Genomic DNA, 14,039 nt, shown 5'->3' on the forward strand with positions numbered 1-14,039 from the left:
GTCGGCAAAGAGCCTCTGACCAGGAGGAGGCGCCAAAGATCATTAGAAATATTGACACCATCTATGGAGGCCTGGCGTCCGGAGGGCCAACAGACAAAGGGCGCGCTCTTTACGTGGGACAAGTCAACTCCATAGAAAACCCCCCTAAGAAGATAAGATCCGACCCAAGCACCAGTGTACCTATCACCTTCACCGAAGCAGACTATGGAAAGATAGATCGACAACACGATGACGCTGTGGTAGTCCGGTTCAACATCGACAACTGTAATATGGGGCGAATCTTGATAGACACTGGGAGCTCGGTCAATGTTCTCCATCAAAATGCCTTCGCCGAAATGGATATCAGCAGTGATAGGCTGGAGCCCGTTGACTGGTCCATCTTCGGATTCTCCGGAGGAGAAGTCAAAGTGCGAGGGAAAATCAAGCTCCCCGTAACATTTGGCACTCACCCGAACTAACGCACCTTCATGTAGACTTTTGTAATAGTCCGTGTACCTTCTACTTACAATGGGATCATCGGAAGGCCAACGCTAAATGAATTGGGGCCAGTGGTTTCCAGCGCCCACCTGAAACTAAAGTTTCATACGAAACTTGGCGTAGGAGAGGTTATCGGTGACCAACAGAAGGCCCGCAAATGTTACGCTGCCCTATTGAAAAAGAAAAAGGCCGCCAAGGAAACCTTCTCCATAGGCGGTACCGACCCTAGAATTGAGGTAAAGCATGGCGAACTGGTTGAAGAACTCACGAAAATTCCTCTGTTCTCCGATATCGAAGAACAAACCGTCCAAATAGGTTCTCTCCTGTTAGGTAAGCTTAAAACCGACCTTGTCAATTTCTTAAAGACTAACTCGGATATCTTTGCCTAGTCCGCCTCCGATATGCAGGGAATTCCCTCCGATGTTGCGGTCCACAAAATGAATGTGGACCCCAACTTCAAACCGGTCAAGCAAAAGAAGTGTAACTTCGCCGCCGAAAGACAAAAACACATCAAAGAAGAAGTAGATAAACTCCTCGATGCCAAATTCATCAGAGAGATTCGCTACCCGGAGTGGCTTGCCAACGTTGTGATGGTTAAGAAACCCAACGGCAAATGGCGAATCTGCATTGATTTCACGGACCTCAACAAAACATGTCCCAAGGATTGTTATCCGCTACCGAGGATCGATCACCTCATTGACGCCACCGTCAGGCATAAGATGTTAAGCTTCATGGATGCCTTCTCCGGATACAACAAAATTTAGATGTACGGCCCCGACATTCCAAAAACTTCTTTCGTCTCCGATCAAGGATTGTTTTGTTATGAAGTTATGCCATTTGGCCTTAAAAACGCTGGCGCCACGTACCAACGTCTCGTCAATAAGATTTTCGCCGAACAAATTGGGAAGAACATGGAAGTATATGTTGACGACATGATCGTCAAAAGCCTCGAAGCATCGAACCACATCGTCGACCTTGAAGAAGCCTTCGCTGTACTCCGGTGAAACCGAATGAAACTGAACCCAGCCAAGTGTGCTTTTGGTGTTACCTCCGGGAAATTCCTAGGCTTCATGGTGAGCCAGCGAGGAATCGAAGCCAATCCTAAATAGATAAAAGCACTATTAGAGATGACGGCACCAAAGGTAGCCAAAGATGTACAAAGACTCACCGGTAGGATCGCAGCCCTCAGCAGGTTCATGTCTAAATCTGCCGAAAGGTGCCTGCCCTTCTTTAGAACTCTCCGAAGCATGAAAGACTTTCGATGGACAGAAGAATGTCAGACGGCCTTCGACCAGCTGAAGTTATATATCCAAGAGCTTCCATTGCTCTCAAAGCCGGTACTCGGGGAAGACTTGTACCTTTACCTAGCAGTGGGGCCCGCCGCAGTAAGCTCCATGCTCGTTCGGCAGGAAGGGAAAGCGGAGCAACCTATTTACTACATTAGTAGAGTACTCCATGATGCTGAGACTCGATACCAGGAGATTGAAAAATTCGCAAGCTCGTCCTATCACCATACTCACCGACCAACCTCTCCGGAAGATATTGCAGAAGCCCGAAACTTCAGGATGTCGAATTAATTGGGCGGTTGAATTGGGCAAATTCGACATCCAAATAAAGCCTGTCCAGCGATCAAATCCCAGGTGCTTACGAATTTTATTGTGGAACGCACGGTACCGATAGAGGAACCCGAAGATCCGAGCATCCCAGCCGAAGAACCAACTCTTGGCCAGCAGAGTCAAACTCAAATATGGATGTTGTACGTGGATGGTTCCTCCAACGCTGAGGGTAGAGGTGCCGGCCTAGTCATAACAGGACCAGATAATTTTATTGCTGAGTACGCCTTGCGCCTTGATTTCAAAAGCTTCTAACAACGAGGCAGAATACGAAGCCTTGATCACGGGAATTGCTCTCGCCACCGAATTATGAGTTGTTCGGATCAGAGTCCACAGTGATTCCGAATTGGTAGTCAGCCAAGTAAATGGCTTCAGCGAGGCTAAAGAAGAGCAAATGATCAAATATCTGGAGAAGGTGAGGAAGGAAATCTCCACCTTCGAAGAATTCCAAATAGTACAAATCCCCCGAACCTTAAATACCCGTGCCGACGTCCTCTCCAAAATGGCCTCATCTGGAAGGTTTGAGCCAGGAAACATCTACACCGAGATCCTCCCCCAGCCCAGCATTGAAAAAGAAGAAATCTTGCAAATCAACGAGGAACCTAGTTGGATGGATCCTATAGTACAATACTTGAAAGACGGTGTCACACCCTCGGATAGAAAAGAAGCTCGCCGCCTGGTCGCCAAGGCCGCCCATTACATCCTCGACGGACAGGGGTTGTACAAGCGATCCTTTTCATGGCCTTTGTTGAAATGTCTCCGACCCTCCGCCGCGGAACTCACCATGAGGGAAGTCCATGAAGGAATCTGTGGCGACTACTCTGGTGGGAAAGTATTGGCTCATAAGATCCTTCGCCGAGGTTTTTTTTGGCCCACTCTCCAGCAAGACACATCTGATTTCATCAGAAAATGCGAGCAATGCCAGAAGTTCGCTACCGTACCTTGTCTCCCTGCAGTTCCATACAAACCCATCTCCAATCCTGTCCCGTTCGCTATGTGGGGAATGGATTTGTTAGGGCCCTTCCCTAACTCGGCTAAGGGACACCGAATGATGTACGTTGCCATTGACTACTTCACCAAATGGGTCGAGGCCAAGGCGGTGAAGAAGATTACTTCCGGAGAGACGAAAAATTTCTTCTATCATGACATCATTTGTAGGTTCGGTATTCCACAGACTCTTGTGACCGACAATGGGACCCAATTTGCGAGCCGAAGGTTCAAAGATTTTTGTGGAAAGCTTGGCATCGACCAGTGATTCACTTCAGTCGGTCATCCACATGCTAACGAACAAGTGGAAGTGACCAATTGAACTCTCTTATAGGGGTTGAAGAAACGCACAGAAAATGCTCGAGGATTATGGGCCGACGAATTGCCGAGTCTCCTCTGGGCCTACCGAACTACTCCTAGAACCGCAACAGGAGAATCACCATTCAGCCTCGCCTTTGGAGTAGATGCAGTCATACCCGTTGAAATTGGAGCCCACTCTCCGAGGCTTGAAGCGTACAGTGAAAGGGCCAATCCCAACCACCTCAGAAGCAGTCTCTACCTTATCGAATAAACTAGAGAAAAAACCCGAGTCAGGATGGCCGCGTATCAACACAGAGTCGCCCGATACTACAACTCCAGGATGAAGGAGAGAGCAGTAAGGATTGGCGACTTGGTGTTACGACGATCCGAAGTCTCCGACCCTCGTAACCAGGGAAAGTTGTCTCCCACCTGGGAGGGACCCTACCGCGTATCTCGCACTCTCCAGCCTGGGCCATATCAACTGGAAGATTTAGAGGGCAACCCCATTCCCCGCACTTGGCACATTTTGAATGTGAAGAAATTCTACCAGTAGCCAAGAGTGTAATTCATTTTCATTTCCTTATTTCCAATAAATCTATGTGTTTGTTCTTTGTCTTTGTGATATTTCAGACATGTAATCATTCTCCCCAATTAATAAAATCTCCTCTTCGACTCTCCATTCGCAAGAACGATTACTCCTCAACATCGACAAATCTCAAATCTCCAAACGAAACAAGCTACGAACGAAGAAGGAAAGATATGACCCATAAACTGATGCCCTAAGAGGCTTGGTAGAGCGTCTATCTACTTGAAAGATATGACCCATAAACCGATGCCCTAAGAGGCTCGGTAGAGCGTCTATCTGCTTGATAGATATGACCCGTACACCGGTGCCCTAAGAGGCTCGATAGAGCGTCTATCTACTTGAAAGATATGACTCGTAAACCGATACCCAAGAGGCTCGGTAGAGCGTCTATCTACTGGAAAGATATGACCCGAAAACTGATGCCCTAAGAAGCTTGGTAGAGCGTCTATCTACTTGAAAGATATGACCCGTAAACCGAACTGGTCTGTAAAACCATAATTTTATTTTGGAATGAACTTGCTGTGGATGGAAGGGTCCGTCTTTCGGGGCGATCCTATCTGTGGTGGTGTTTTTCAAAATATTTTTACTTTTTTGCTAGTGATAGTAAATTTCTTCTTACTTCTGGTGAGATATTGATTGGTTTTTTGAAGCAACATTTTGTAGATAGATTCTTTACTGAGCCGTTTTGGACATTGGTTTATGTGTCTTCCAATAACAGACAGATTTTCTGTCGGGCCTCCCTTGGCATCAGTCATATGGGTTACATCTTTTTAGGTAGGCTCCCTACCGGACCTCTTCGGGCACCGGTTTATAGTTCGTATCTTCTATTGGCGACGGTAGATCTTTTACGGAGCCTCGTAGGGTGTCGGTTTATGATCCCACCATTTACTGGCGAAGGCAGATCTTTTACCGAGCCTCGTAGGGCGTCAGTTTATGATCCTACCATTTACTGGCGAAGGTAGATCTTTTACCGAGCCTTGTAGGGCGTCGGTCTATGATCCTACCATTTACTGGCTGTAGACACCCCATTTTGACCGTGCCCTGCACCTCCATGTTTTGTGCTTAACCTCGTCAAATCAGTGAGTTGAGATCATAAATTAAACCCTGAGGCAGCTTAAGGTCTCATCGAGGTCCCCGTAAAGTTTTGACAAAATCTGCTGAGAAATGGCAGATAGGACGAGCTAGGAAAGAGGTGTGGTTTGAATGTATAAGGGGGGTGAGTTATCTGCAGAGGGGGGTTGTCCATGAAATAGTGGGGGTGAGAATTTATCATTTTCCCTTTAAATACCAAACAAACTAGGGTTTGAAAGGGGAGGGGATTTCGGCAGCCGCAAGAGAGTGGAGAAAGGAGATTTGCAGCCGCCGACCATCATCCCCATCTCCGGCCATCATCTCTGGTCATCCATCTCCCTCTTCTCCTTCTTCTTCTTGTTCGTTTCATCTGCACCACCACCACCATCACCGGAATCCGGTGAAGTCATCGGAGCCGCCATCACCTCCACCTCCCAAAACCCAAACCCACCATCACCATCTCTTTCTCAGCCCAAACCCATTTCATTCTTCCACCCTCACCGATCAACACCATCATTTCCATCTTCTCCTTCATTTTTCCCTTATCCTCTGCAAAAATCCAAAAAAAACCCCCAAAACCCCATCACCTCCATTAAATCCGGCAATGAGCTTTGATTCTCCGACCACCAAAATCTGAGCTCCACCATTTGAGACCTCCACCATCGGCCACCTTCCCCTAATCCCATCTCTACCCGAACCAATCATCTTTAAAACCCATCTCCAACCCATCCCCTGTTCTATCTAAAACCCGTTTCCACCATACCACCGGAATCCGGTAATCCCACTATTTTCCACCACCAACAAACCCCCGACACTTTTCATCTCCTACACTACCTTCGGAAAATCCTTGAAATCCTTGCCCAGGGACCTAACCATCTTCTCCACCCCTATCATCTCCACTGCAAATCCCCTTCATCCCCACTAATTCCCATTAGAATCTGATCCAAACCCTCATCTGCAAAATTCTCTATTGCCACCACTACCTCAGCCACTACCTCATGTTTTCATCTCAGGTAATTTCATTTGAGCTATTTCCTTGTCATTTTCATGGTCTGAATATTTTAACTCTTACTTAGATTGGTTTTAAATTTGCTGCTCAGAATGGTTCTTGTGCATAATATTTGATGTTCATTTCGTTTCAGCTAAGATTTGATACTTTGCCCCATGTCGTGGCTATAGGTGCATGAATCATCTAGGGTTATGTTCTTTTTCCTTCTTTTTTTTTTTTTAATTTGAAGCATCTGTGATTGTCATAAGATCGATATCTCCATATATTTGTTGATTGTTTTCCCATCAAGTAAGTCTGTCCTCATCTTTTGAGTGGGAGGCGATATGTGATGAGTGGATAGTGAAGCTCAAAGTCCAGGGTCTTGCAAGTATGTTGTTTGGCTCGCTCCTATAAATCAGATCATGTTTCTCTTATCAGCTACTTATTTTGAGCATCTGGCTAGTGGCCAATTATATGATACTTACTAGCTAAATAATTGCCATTTGTTTATTTCAGAGATTAGTTGTATTGAGCACCTAACTACAATTGAATGTGTCCATCTGTTTCAGTAGTTGGGTAGCAGCTCATATGTTCATGATCGAGGACAGTTAATATTGAGCATATAAAAAAAAGAGAGAAAAATGCAGTTAAATAAATTTTTTTTTTTTAGTTGCTTGATAATTACTATCTTGATTGTTTCAGGGATCATCTTTACTAAGCATCCAATTGCCATTTAACAACTTCATCAATTTTCAAACGCATGTTAATCGTTTTCTTGTAAAAAGAGTGCATTGAGCAGGACATCAAAAATTAAATGATTCGGTCAGTTTCCAGTTGCACTATTGGTCATCTTAGGAAATATCTTTATCTGGCATGCATTTAGGATAGAAGGATTCTATCAGATCCATTGAATAGGCTTTGCTAGGCATGCAATCAGGTTGGGGATTTCATCTCATTCAGGGTCTTCTTCACTTGAGAGATCCATCAAAGAAACCCGTGATCTTTATCAGATGAGCATGATCTGGGGCAATTTGCCTGCAATGAGGTATGGCGATCATAAGGGAATTAACATTCAGTGGACTGAGTTTCCTTTTGGTTATACAAGCAAATGAATGAGGAGCTCTCTGGGTGGAAGCATGTTGTGGGTGATTCATTTAGAGAGCCAGATTGCCTGAAGCTTCTTTGTGTGATGGTTGGGGATGGCGTTCGGATTGTAGGAATGGCGGTAGCCTCCTCATTGAACTCTTCTTCATCCTTTCTAGCCTCTGGTTTGGCAAGTTTTACTATGTGTTCAGTTTCTTGCTTGTCGTCATGCTCTTGCTTGTTATCGTTTATGCCAAGGTGTCCGTGGTCTTGACGTACATGCAACTCTGTGTGGAGGACTGGTGATGGTGGCGGAAAGCATTCTTTGCTTCTAGTTCCGTTGCCCTCTACGTATTCGTATATTCTATCAACTACTGGATGTTTAACCTCCGCAGTTTGAGTGGTCTTGTGTCAGCTCTTCTATACCTTGGCTACTCACTAGCCATGGCCCTTGTTATCATGTTATCCATTGGCATGATCGACTTTCTCATGTCCTTCTACTTTGTTCATTATCTTTTCTCGCCTGTCAAGATTGACTAGATGTTACTAAGGCAATTGGGCAGGATAAATTGTCAGCCCTTTGTGAAACATCAGCAGATGGTCAAAGCACAAATGAGTGGGAAGAGAAGTTGCCACTTTCCATCTTTACTCAATCCACGACTTCTTGATTTCGTTATAAGTTCATCTATTCTACTGAGGGATAGTCTATTTCCATAGTTTTGGAGCTTTTAGCTTGCTGTTACTGATGAAGATGGTATGTAATCTCAGATCGCCGTGGGCGATGAAGGCGCTAGCGCAAGCCCATCCTTAGGGGACTTGCTCAGTCCAAGTAGAGCTCCCCTCCTTTGTATATAGGAGACTTGCCCAGTCTCATCAGAACCCTTGTTTACGTCATTTGTGTCTTAGAGACAAGCCTTGTCTCATATAGAGAGTTTCCCCTTTAGGAGGCTTACCTAGCCTCATGTTAGAGTGGCCTCCTCTTTTAGAGCGAGTCTTTGACTTAGTAGTGTTATTAGAGAGTCTCCGACTCATTTGTACTCCCTCCCTGGTGTCATTAGTTAGGAGTATTTCCATTCAAGACTAACTCAGTCTTATTAGAGCCTTCCCTGCTTGGGATCTTAGATTGTTTTCTCTATTCTTGGGACGCTATATTTCTTGTTGTGGTTTGTCTCTTTGAGACGCTAGTTGCTTATTTTGGGTTTTCCCTTTAGATTTAGGGCTTTGCCCTAGTTTGTGGTGTTACTTGCGTGTTCTCTTTAAGATTGAAAACATTTAAAGGTTCAGAGCATTGGAAAAGCTTTAAAATCCAAAGACATTAGAAATCTGAAATTCAAAAATATTTGAAAACTTTAAAAAATATCAAAAATATTTGAAAAACATTAAAACCGTTAAATCATTTGAAGTGTTAGGTTTTAGTTAGGAGAGATCGTTTCGAACTACGTTGGCTTGATCCTCTTCCACGAGGTACGTAGTGCAGCTTGAGATTCTTATCTCAGGTCCAGCCAAACCTTTGTAAATAAATTATTTAACTCTTTTAAAAAAATACCAAAAATCTTTTATACCTGTTTTTCGAAAAAATCTTCCTCTAGAGTTAGGACTTTGTCCTAGAAAGAGAGTTTTAGAGTTAGGGGTTTGTCTTTGGTTTTAGTTTTTGATTTGTTATGTGCTTGTTTACGTTTGTTTTAGAGTTAAGAGTTTCTCCTTGATGTGTTGTTTGATTGTTGTGTGTGGTTTGTGTTTGTTTTAGGGGTTTGTTACGCCTCCGTCCGGTCAGTTGGCGATTCACATCGCCGACTGATGACTAGGTCTAGGATGCGCTAATGATCCCATTGTTTTCCTTAGGAAACACAGCCTAGTTACACATAGGTTGTAGGAACCACCTGCATTAGCTTAGGGCTAACCTGCATTTAGTTAGGGCATATAGGGTGTCCTAAAATCCACAATCCACTGGAATTTAAATAATCGTACAAGAAACTTTAATAACTAGTCTGGTCTTTTAGATCGAGTCTAAGATAGAGGTCTAGATGTCTTAGGCATCATAGCTTAGAATAGGTGCGAAGAACTACGTTGCCTTGATTCTCGTGGAGGCGGGGATACGTAGGCTTCTTTGGATGAACATCAGACCATCCGAAGACTCGGGCTAAATCATTTAGAGTCTTAGGATTTGTTGTGTTGTTATATTGTATATTTTGTTGTGTTTTATTTCTTTCTTGTGCAGACCTATACCTTTAGTTGTAGCATGTATGTGTTTGTTCACCAGAACTTAGGTTAGGCATGTCACTCATAACCTAGGTGTGATTAGGCGACACATTTTTTATTTTGTTTTGTATGTGTTTATTATTTCATCCCCTGGTCATGCATGATTAGGTAGACATCTTCCTGGGGATATTTTGTTCCCATTTCACATGATTTTACCCAAAATTCTTCGAAGTTAATAAATAAATGGCATAAGGGACCAAGTGTTCGCACTCGGGCGAATTGGGGGCGCTCTTCGGACCTTCTCCATTCGTCATCAGGCACGGACCTTCTGTATCTCTGGTTATCTGTTGCACGCAGAGCATTTGTTTTTGGTTCTATGGCGTGTCCATGGATGGCGACTCTGAGTTATTTTCAGATATATCTTGGTTTCGAGCCCTAGCTCCGGATCAGGATGTATCTCTTTCTTTTTATATCGCCACTCATGCTATGCTGTGAGGGTGGCAACCGTTTTGAGAGTTCCTTGGCAGAGCTCTCCTTTCTCCACTCTCTTGGAAATCCCCTCCCCTTTCAAACCCTAGTTTGTTTGGTATTTAAAGGGAAAATGAGAAATTCTCACCCCCACTATTTCATGGACAACCCCCCTCTGCAGATAACTCACCCCCCTTATACATTCAAACCACACCTCTTTCCCGGCTCGTCCTATCTGCCATTTCTCGGCAGATTTTGTCGAAATTTTACGGGGACCTCCGTGAGACCTTAAGCTGCCTCAGGGTCTAATTTATGATCCCAACTCACTGATTTGACGAGGTTAAGCACAAAACATGGAGGTGCAGGGCACGGTCAAAATGGGGTGTCTACAGATGCCCCTCTTTGGCAGAGCGTGTACAACACGCGAATGGCAAAGCTGAACAGACAAGACATTTTGATCGACCCGAAAACAAAGCAAAGCCAAATTTTTTTTTTTTTTTTTTTGGGTTTTGACTTTGAAAACAAAGGTAAACCGGCCAAAAGACTCTTAACAAAACTCTAAAACTGCAAGCAATATGGAGATAGTCTCTCTCTGACCCTTAACTCTGCAATTGGTATATCTCAATGAGATGGCCTCTCTTGAAACTCTTAACTCGACAAAACATATCATATTGGTGAAACTACTTTCCACCTCACGCATATTCCAAACAATGGGGAGACTACTTCTAAACAAATATTCTAAATCAAAAGAAACTACTTTTCTCTCAAACAATCAAAACCAAAAGGAAACTAATTTTCCGACAAACATCACAAACACGAGAAACTGCTTTTCTCCAAAATCTCTATATCTGAGAAACTACTTTTCTCCAAAAACTCTATTCATGAGAAACTACTTTTCTCTTCCAAAAACTTCAAATAACTGAGAAACTACTTTTCTTTTCCAAAATCTCTATACCTGAGAAACTACTTTTCTCTCCAAAAACTCTGCCTTTGAGAAACTACTTTTCTCTTCCAAAAACTTCAAATAATTGAGAAACTACTTTTCTCTTCCAAAAATCTTCAAATAATTGAGAAACTACTTTTCTCTTCAAAACTCTATCTTCGAGAAACTACTTTTCTCTTCAAAAAACTTCAAATAATTGAGAAACTACTTTTCTCTTCCAAAAATCTTCAAATAATTGAGAAACTACTTTTCTCTTCAAAACTCTATTTTCGAGAAACTACTTTTCTCTTCAAAAAAACTTCAAATCATTAAGAAACTACTTTTCTCTTCAAAAACTCTATCTTTGAGAAACTACTTTTCTCTCACAATCTTCATAATCACGGGGAAACTACTCTTCGCCCAATCTTACAGTCAACGGGGAAACTACTTCTCACCCGATCTTTCAATTAAAAGGGGAAACTACTTTTCGCTCAATTTTTCAATCAACGGGGAAACTACTTCTCGCCCAATTTTACAATTAACGGGGAAACTACTTTTCGCCCAATCTTCAAAACAACGGGGAAACTACTTTTCACCCAAAACTTCCAATTAAAACGGGAAACTACTTCTCGCCCAATCTTAAAATCAATGGGGAAACTACTTTTCACCCAAGCTTTCAAACAACGGGGAAATTACTTTTCGCCCAATCTTCCAGTCAACGGGGAAACTACTTTTCGCCCAAACTTCCAAATCATGGGGAAACTACTTCTCGCCCAATCTTCCAATCAACGGGGAAACTACTTCTCGCCCAAACTTTCAAATCAACGGGGAAACTACTTTTCGCCCAAACTTCCAATCAAAGGGGAAACTACTTTTCGCCCAATCTTTTTAAATCAGAGGGGAAACTACTTTTCACCCAAAATTCCAATCAAAGGGAAAACTACTTTTCGCCCAATCTTTTAAATAAAAGGGGAAACTACTTTTCACCCAAACTTCCAATCAACGGGGAAACAACTTTTCGCCCAAACTTTCAAATCAACGGGAAAACTACTTTTCGCCCAAACTTCCAATCAAAGGGGAAACTACTTTTCACCCAATCTTTTTAAATCAAAGGGGAAACTACTTTTCACCCAAACTTCCAATCAAAGGGGAAACTACTTTTCGCCCAATCTTTTTAAATCAGAGGGGAAACTACTTTTCACCCAAACTGTCAATCAAAAGGGGAAACTACTTCTCACCCAATCTAAAAACACTGTAAAACTACTTTTCACCAGACGATAGCTATACAGACCATTGCTGAAAATCCATCTGTTTAGTTATCCGGGTAACTCTGACTCCTCTCTTTCAAGGTAGCGAATCACCCAAGATTTATATGGTCCTGCTAAACAGTTCCATATAAATCCACGCAGATATACCTGACTCTTAACTCGTTAGGTAGCGGTACATTGCGAAGCGATGATTAAGCAAGTCACTACTTGACATTTCATTGCTAATCATCTGGGTATTCAAATATTTGAGGAAACTACTTCTCGCCCAAACATTCAATACCAAGGCGAAACTACTTTTCACCAAGCAACAAATAAACAGGCTACTACTTGGCACCTCACTGATTAACAATCAAAAGATTTTTTTTTTCTTCTTTAAAAAAATGCCCCTTGTTTGGGTTTAACAAAGAAAAAGATTTTTTTAGGCCCAAAGGACTTGCAAACATGATTGATGGGTTTATCGATCTTATATCGAGCTCATTAATAGCATAGCTATCTCCTGCCGAGAGTACATGGGAGTGCATGATCATTGCTGAAGATCAGACTCGAAAAACTTGATAGAATTTTCAGGTATTGACTCTTTTAAAGAAAAGAAAAAGCATTCTGCTAAGATTTTGAAGATTGCAAAAGTGAATTCTAGACTCCGTTGGGTACTAGATTTTCTGAAACATTGACTCTTTCAAAGAATGAGTTCAATTGATGAATTTGATTCAAGAGAGCGTTCAAGCTTCTCTTGCTTCTATTTGCTGAAAATATTTATCTCAATTATCTTGTATTTGATATCTTTTATGACGCAAGTCATAAAAGATGCCCCTAGTATGATTACTTTCATGACAGGATTCATAAGAGAGTAAAGTCAGGATTGGCAAGAAAGTTTAAGCTTGTATGGGTTCTTTCTCTGGTATATGGGTAAAAGGATATCCACAATGGATGAGTCTGAGAGAAAAAACGTATATGGGTTTTTTTCATTGCTCACTACTTGAGGCTTTGATGTCTCTAGCATGTTCGAACAAAATGTCTCTTGCCCTTTCCTTGATTTCTAAACCAGGATCTACTCTGATTTTTCTTCACATTTCAAAAGGTATACTCTCGCTCTTCTAGTGCCATACACTTCGGACATTGAGAGAGAAAAAATGATAAAAATAAGGGAAAGACTTCCAATGACTCAATCAAAGAAGACTCAAATTACTTAAGGGACTTGACTCACTTTTGATCCACCCTTAGATAAAATGTGCTATTTTATTATGGTAAGGCTAGCCACTCTTAGAGTACTCTCGAAAACAATGTCAAGAGGCTCTAATTTCCTCCATCAAAAATATGTGATGGTTATTACCCCTTTGGGTTGTTCGGTCTTAAAGCCCCTAGTTTAAAAGAATATCAAAGTAAGTCTTATCGACACTACTCGGATTCCGGGATCCTGTCCTGTTTGAAGACTACTTCTCCATCTCCTTGATTTCTTTTTTCACAGGAAGTCACAACATTGCCTTCCAGTATTCGGTCTAAAAGACCACTTGTCTCGCTTGCACTAGAAGGACTTTCTAGGTGAGCTTGGGTTTAAAAGGGTAGGATGTTCTGGTTCAAGCGATTTGGACCGAATCTGGTCTAGCCAGACTACCTACGTACCCCAAAAATGGAGGATCAGATCCGCGTAGTTCGCTTTGGGATTTTTCAAAGAATGGTTTAGCATTTAGCTTCAAAATTTTGAAAGGGAATTTATCCAAAGGTTTGACCGAACCTGAATTAATCAGGTTGCCTACGTACCCCTGAAGAGTTAGGGATCAGGTCCGACGTAGTTCGGGTGCATAAATGCCCCGGGTTTATAATGTGTTTGAAAAGAAATTGTTTAATTTTGCTTTTGGCCCAAAGGATTTATAGAAGGATTTTTAAACGTTGGGATTTTGGCATTAAAAGTTCAGACGTCCAAGGATGGCCTCTTGATGTATTTGATGTACAAGCTCTTTTGCTTAAGGTTCAAAGACTTAGAATTTTTTTCGAGGAGTCTGACAGCATGTTAGGCAAACCTTCAACCACTGTGCTCCACTCTCATCTCAAAGATCTTAAATTTATGCTCAAGGTTCCA

The 14,039-nt window shown here is 42.4% G+C and overlaps 1 protein-coding gene across 1 annotated transcript; it reads left to right on the plus strand.

The window, feature by feature from the left end:
• Positions 1-1,604: 1,604 nt before the first annotated feature.
• LOC143864015 (uncharacterized) lies at positions 1,605-2,054 on the plus strand. The gene has a single exon (XM_077374833.1). The coding sequence runs from the start codon at positions 1,605-1,607 to the stop codon at positions 2,052-2,054; it is 450 nt and encodes a 149-aa protein (XP_077230948.1).
• The last annotated feature ends 11,985 nt before the right edge of the window (positions 2,055-14,039 follow it).

This window comes from Tasmannia lanceolata, unplaced genomic scaffold, assembly GCF_043159265.1.
Source record: "Tasmannia lanceolata isolate RefF3 unplaced genomic scaffold, GAP_Taslan_0.1 ptg000044l, whole genome shotgun sequence".
Taxonomy (NCBI): domain Eukaryota; kingdom Viridiplantae; phylum Streptophyta; class Magnoliopsida; order Canellales; family Winteraceae; genus Tasmannia; species Tasmannia lanceolata.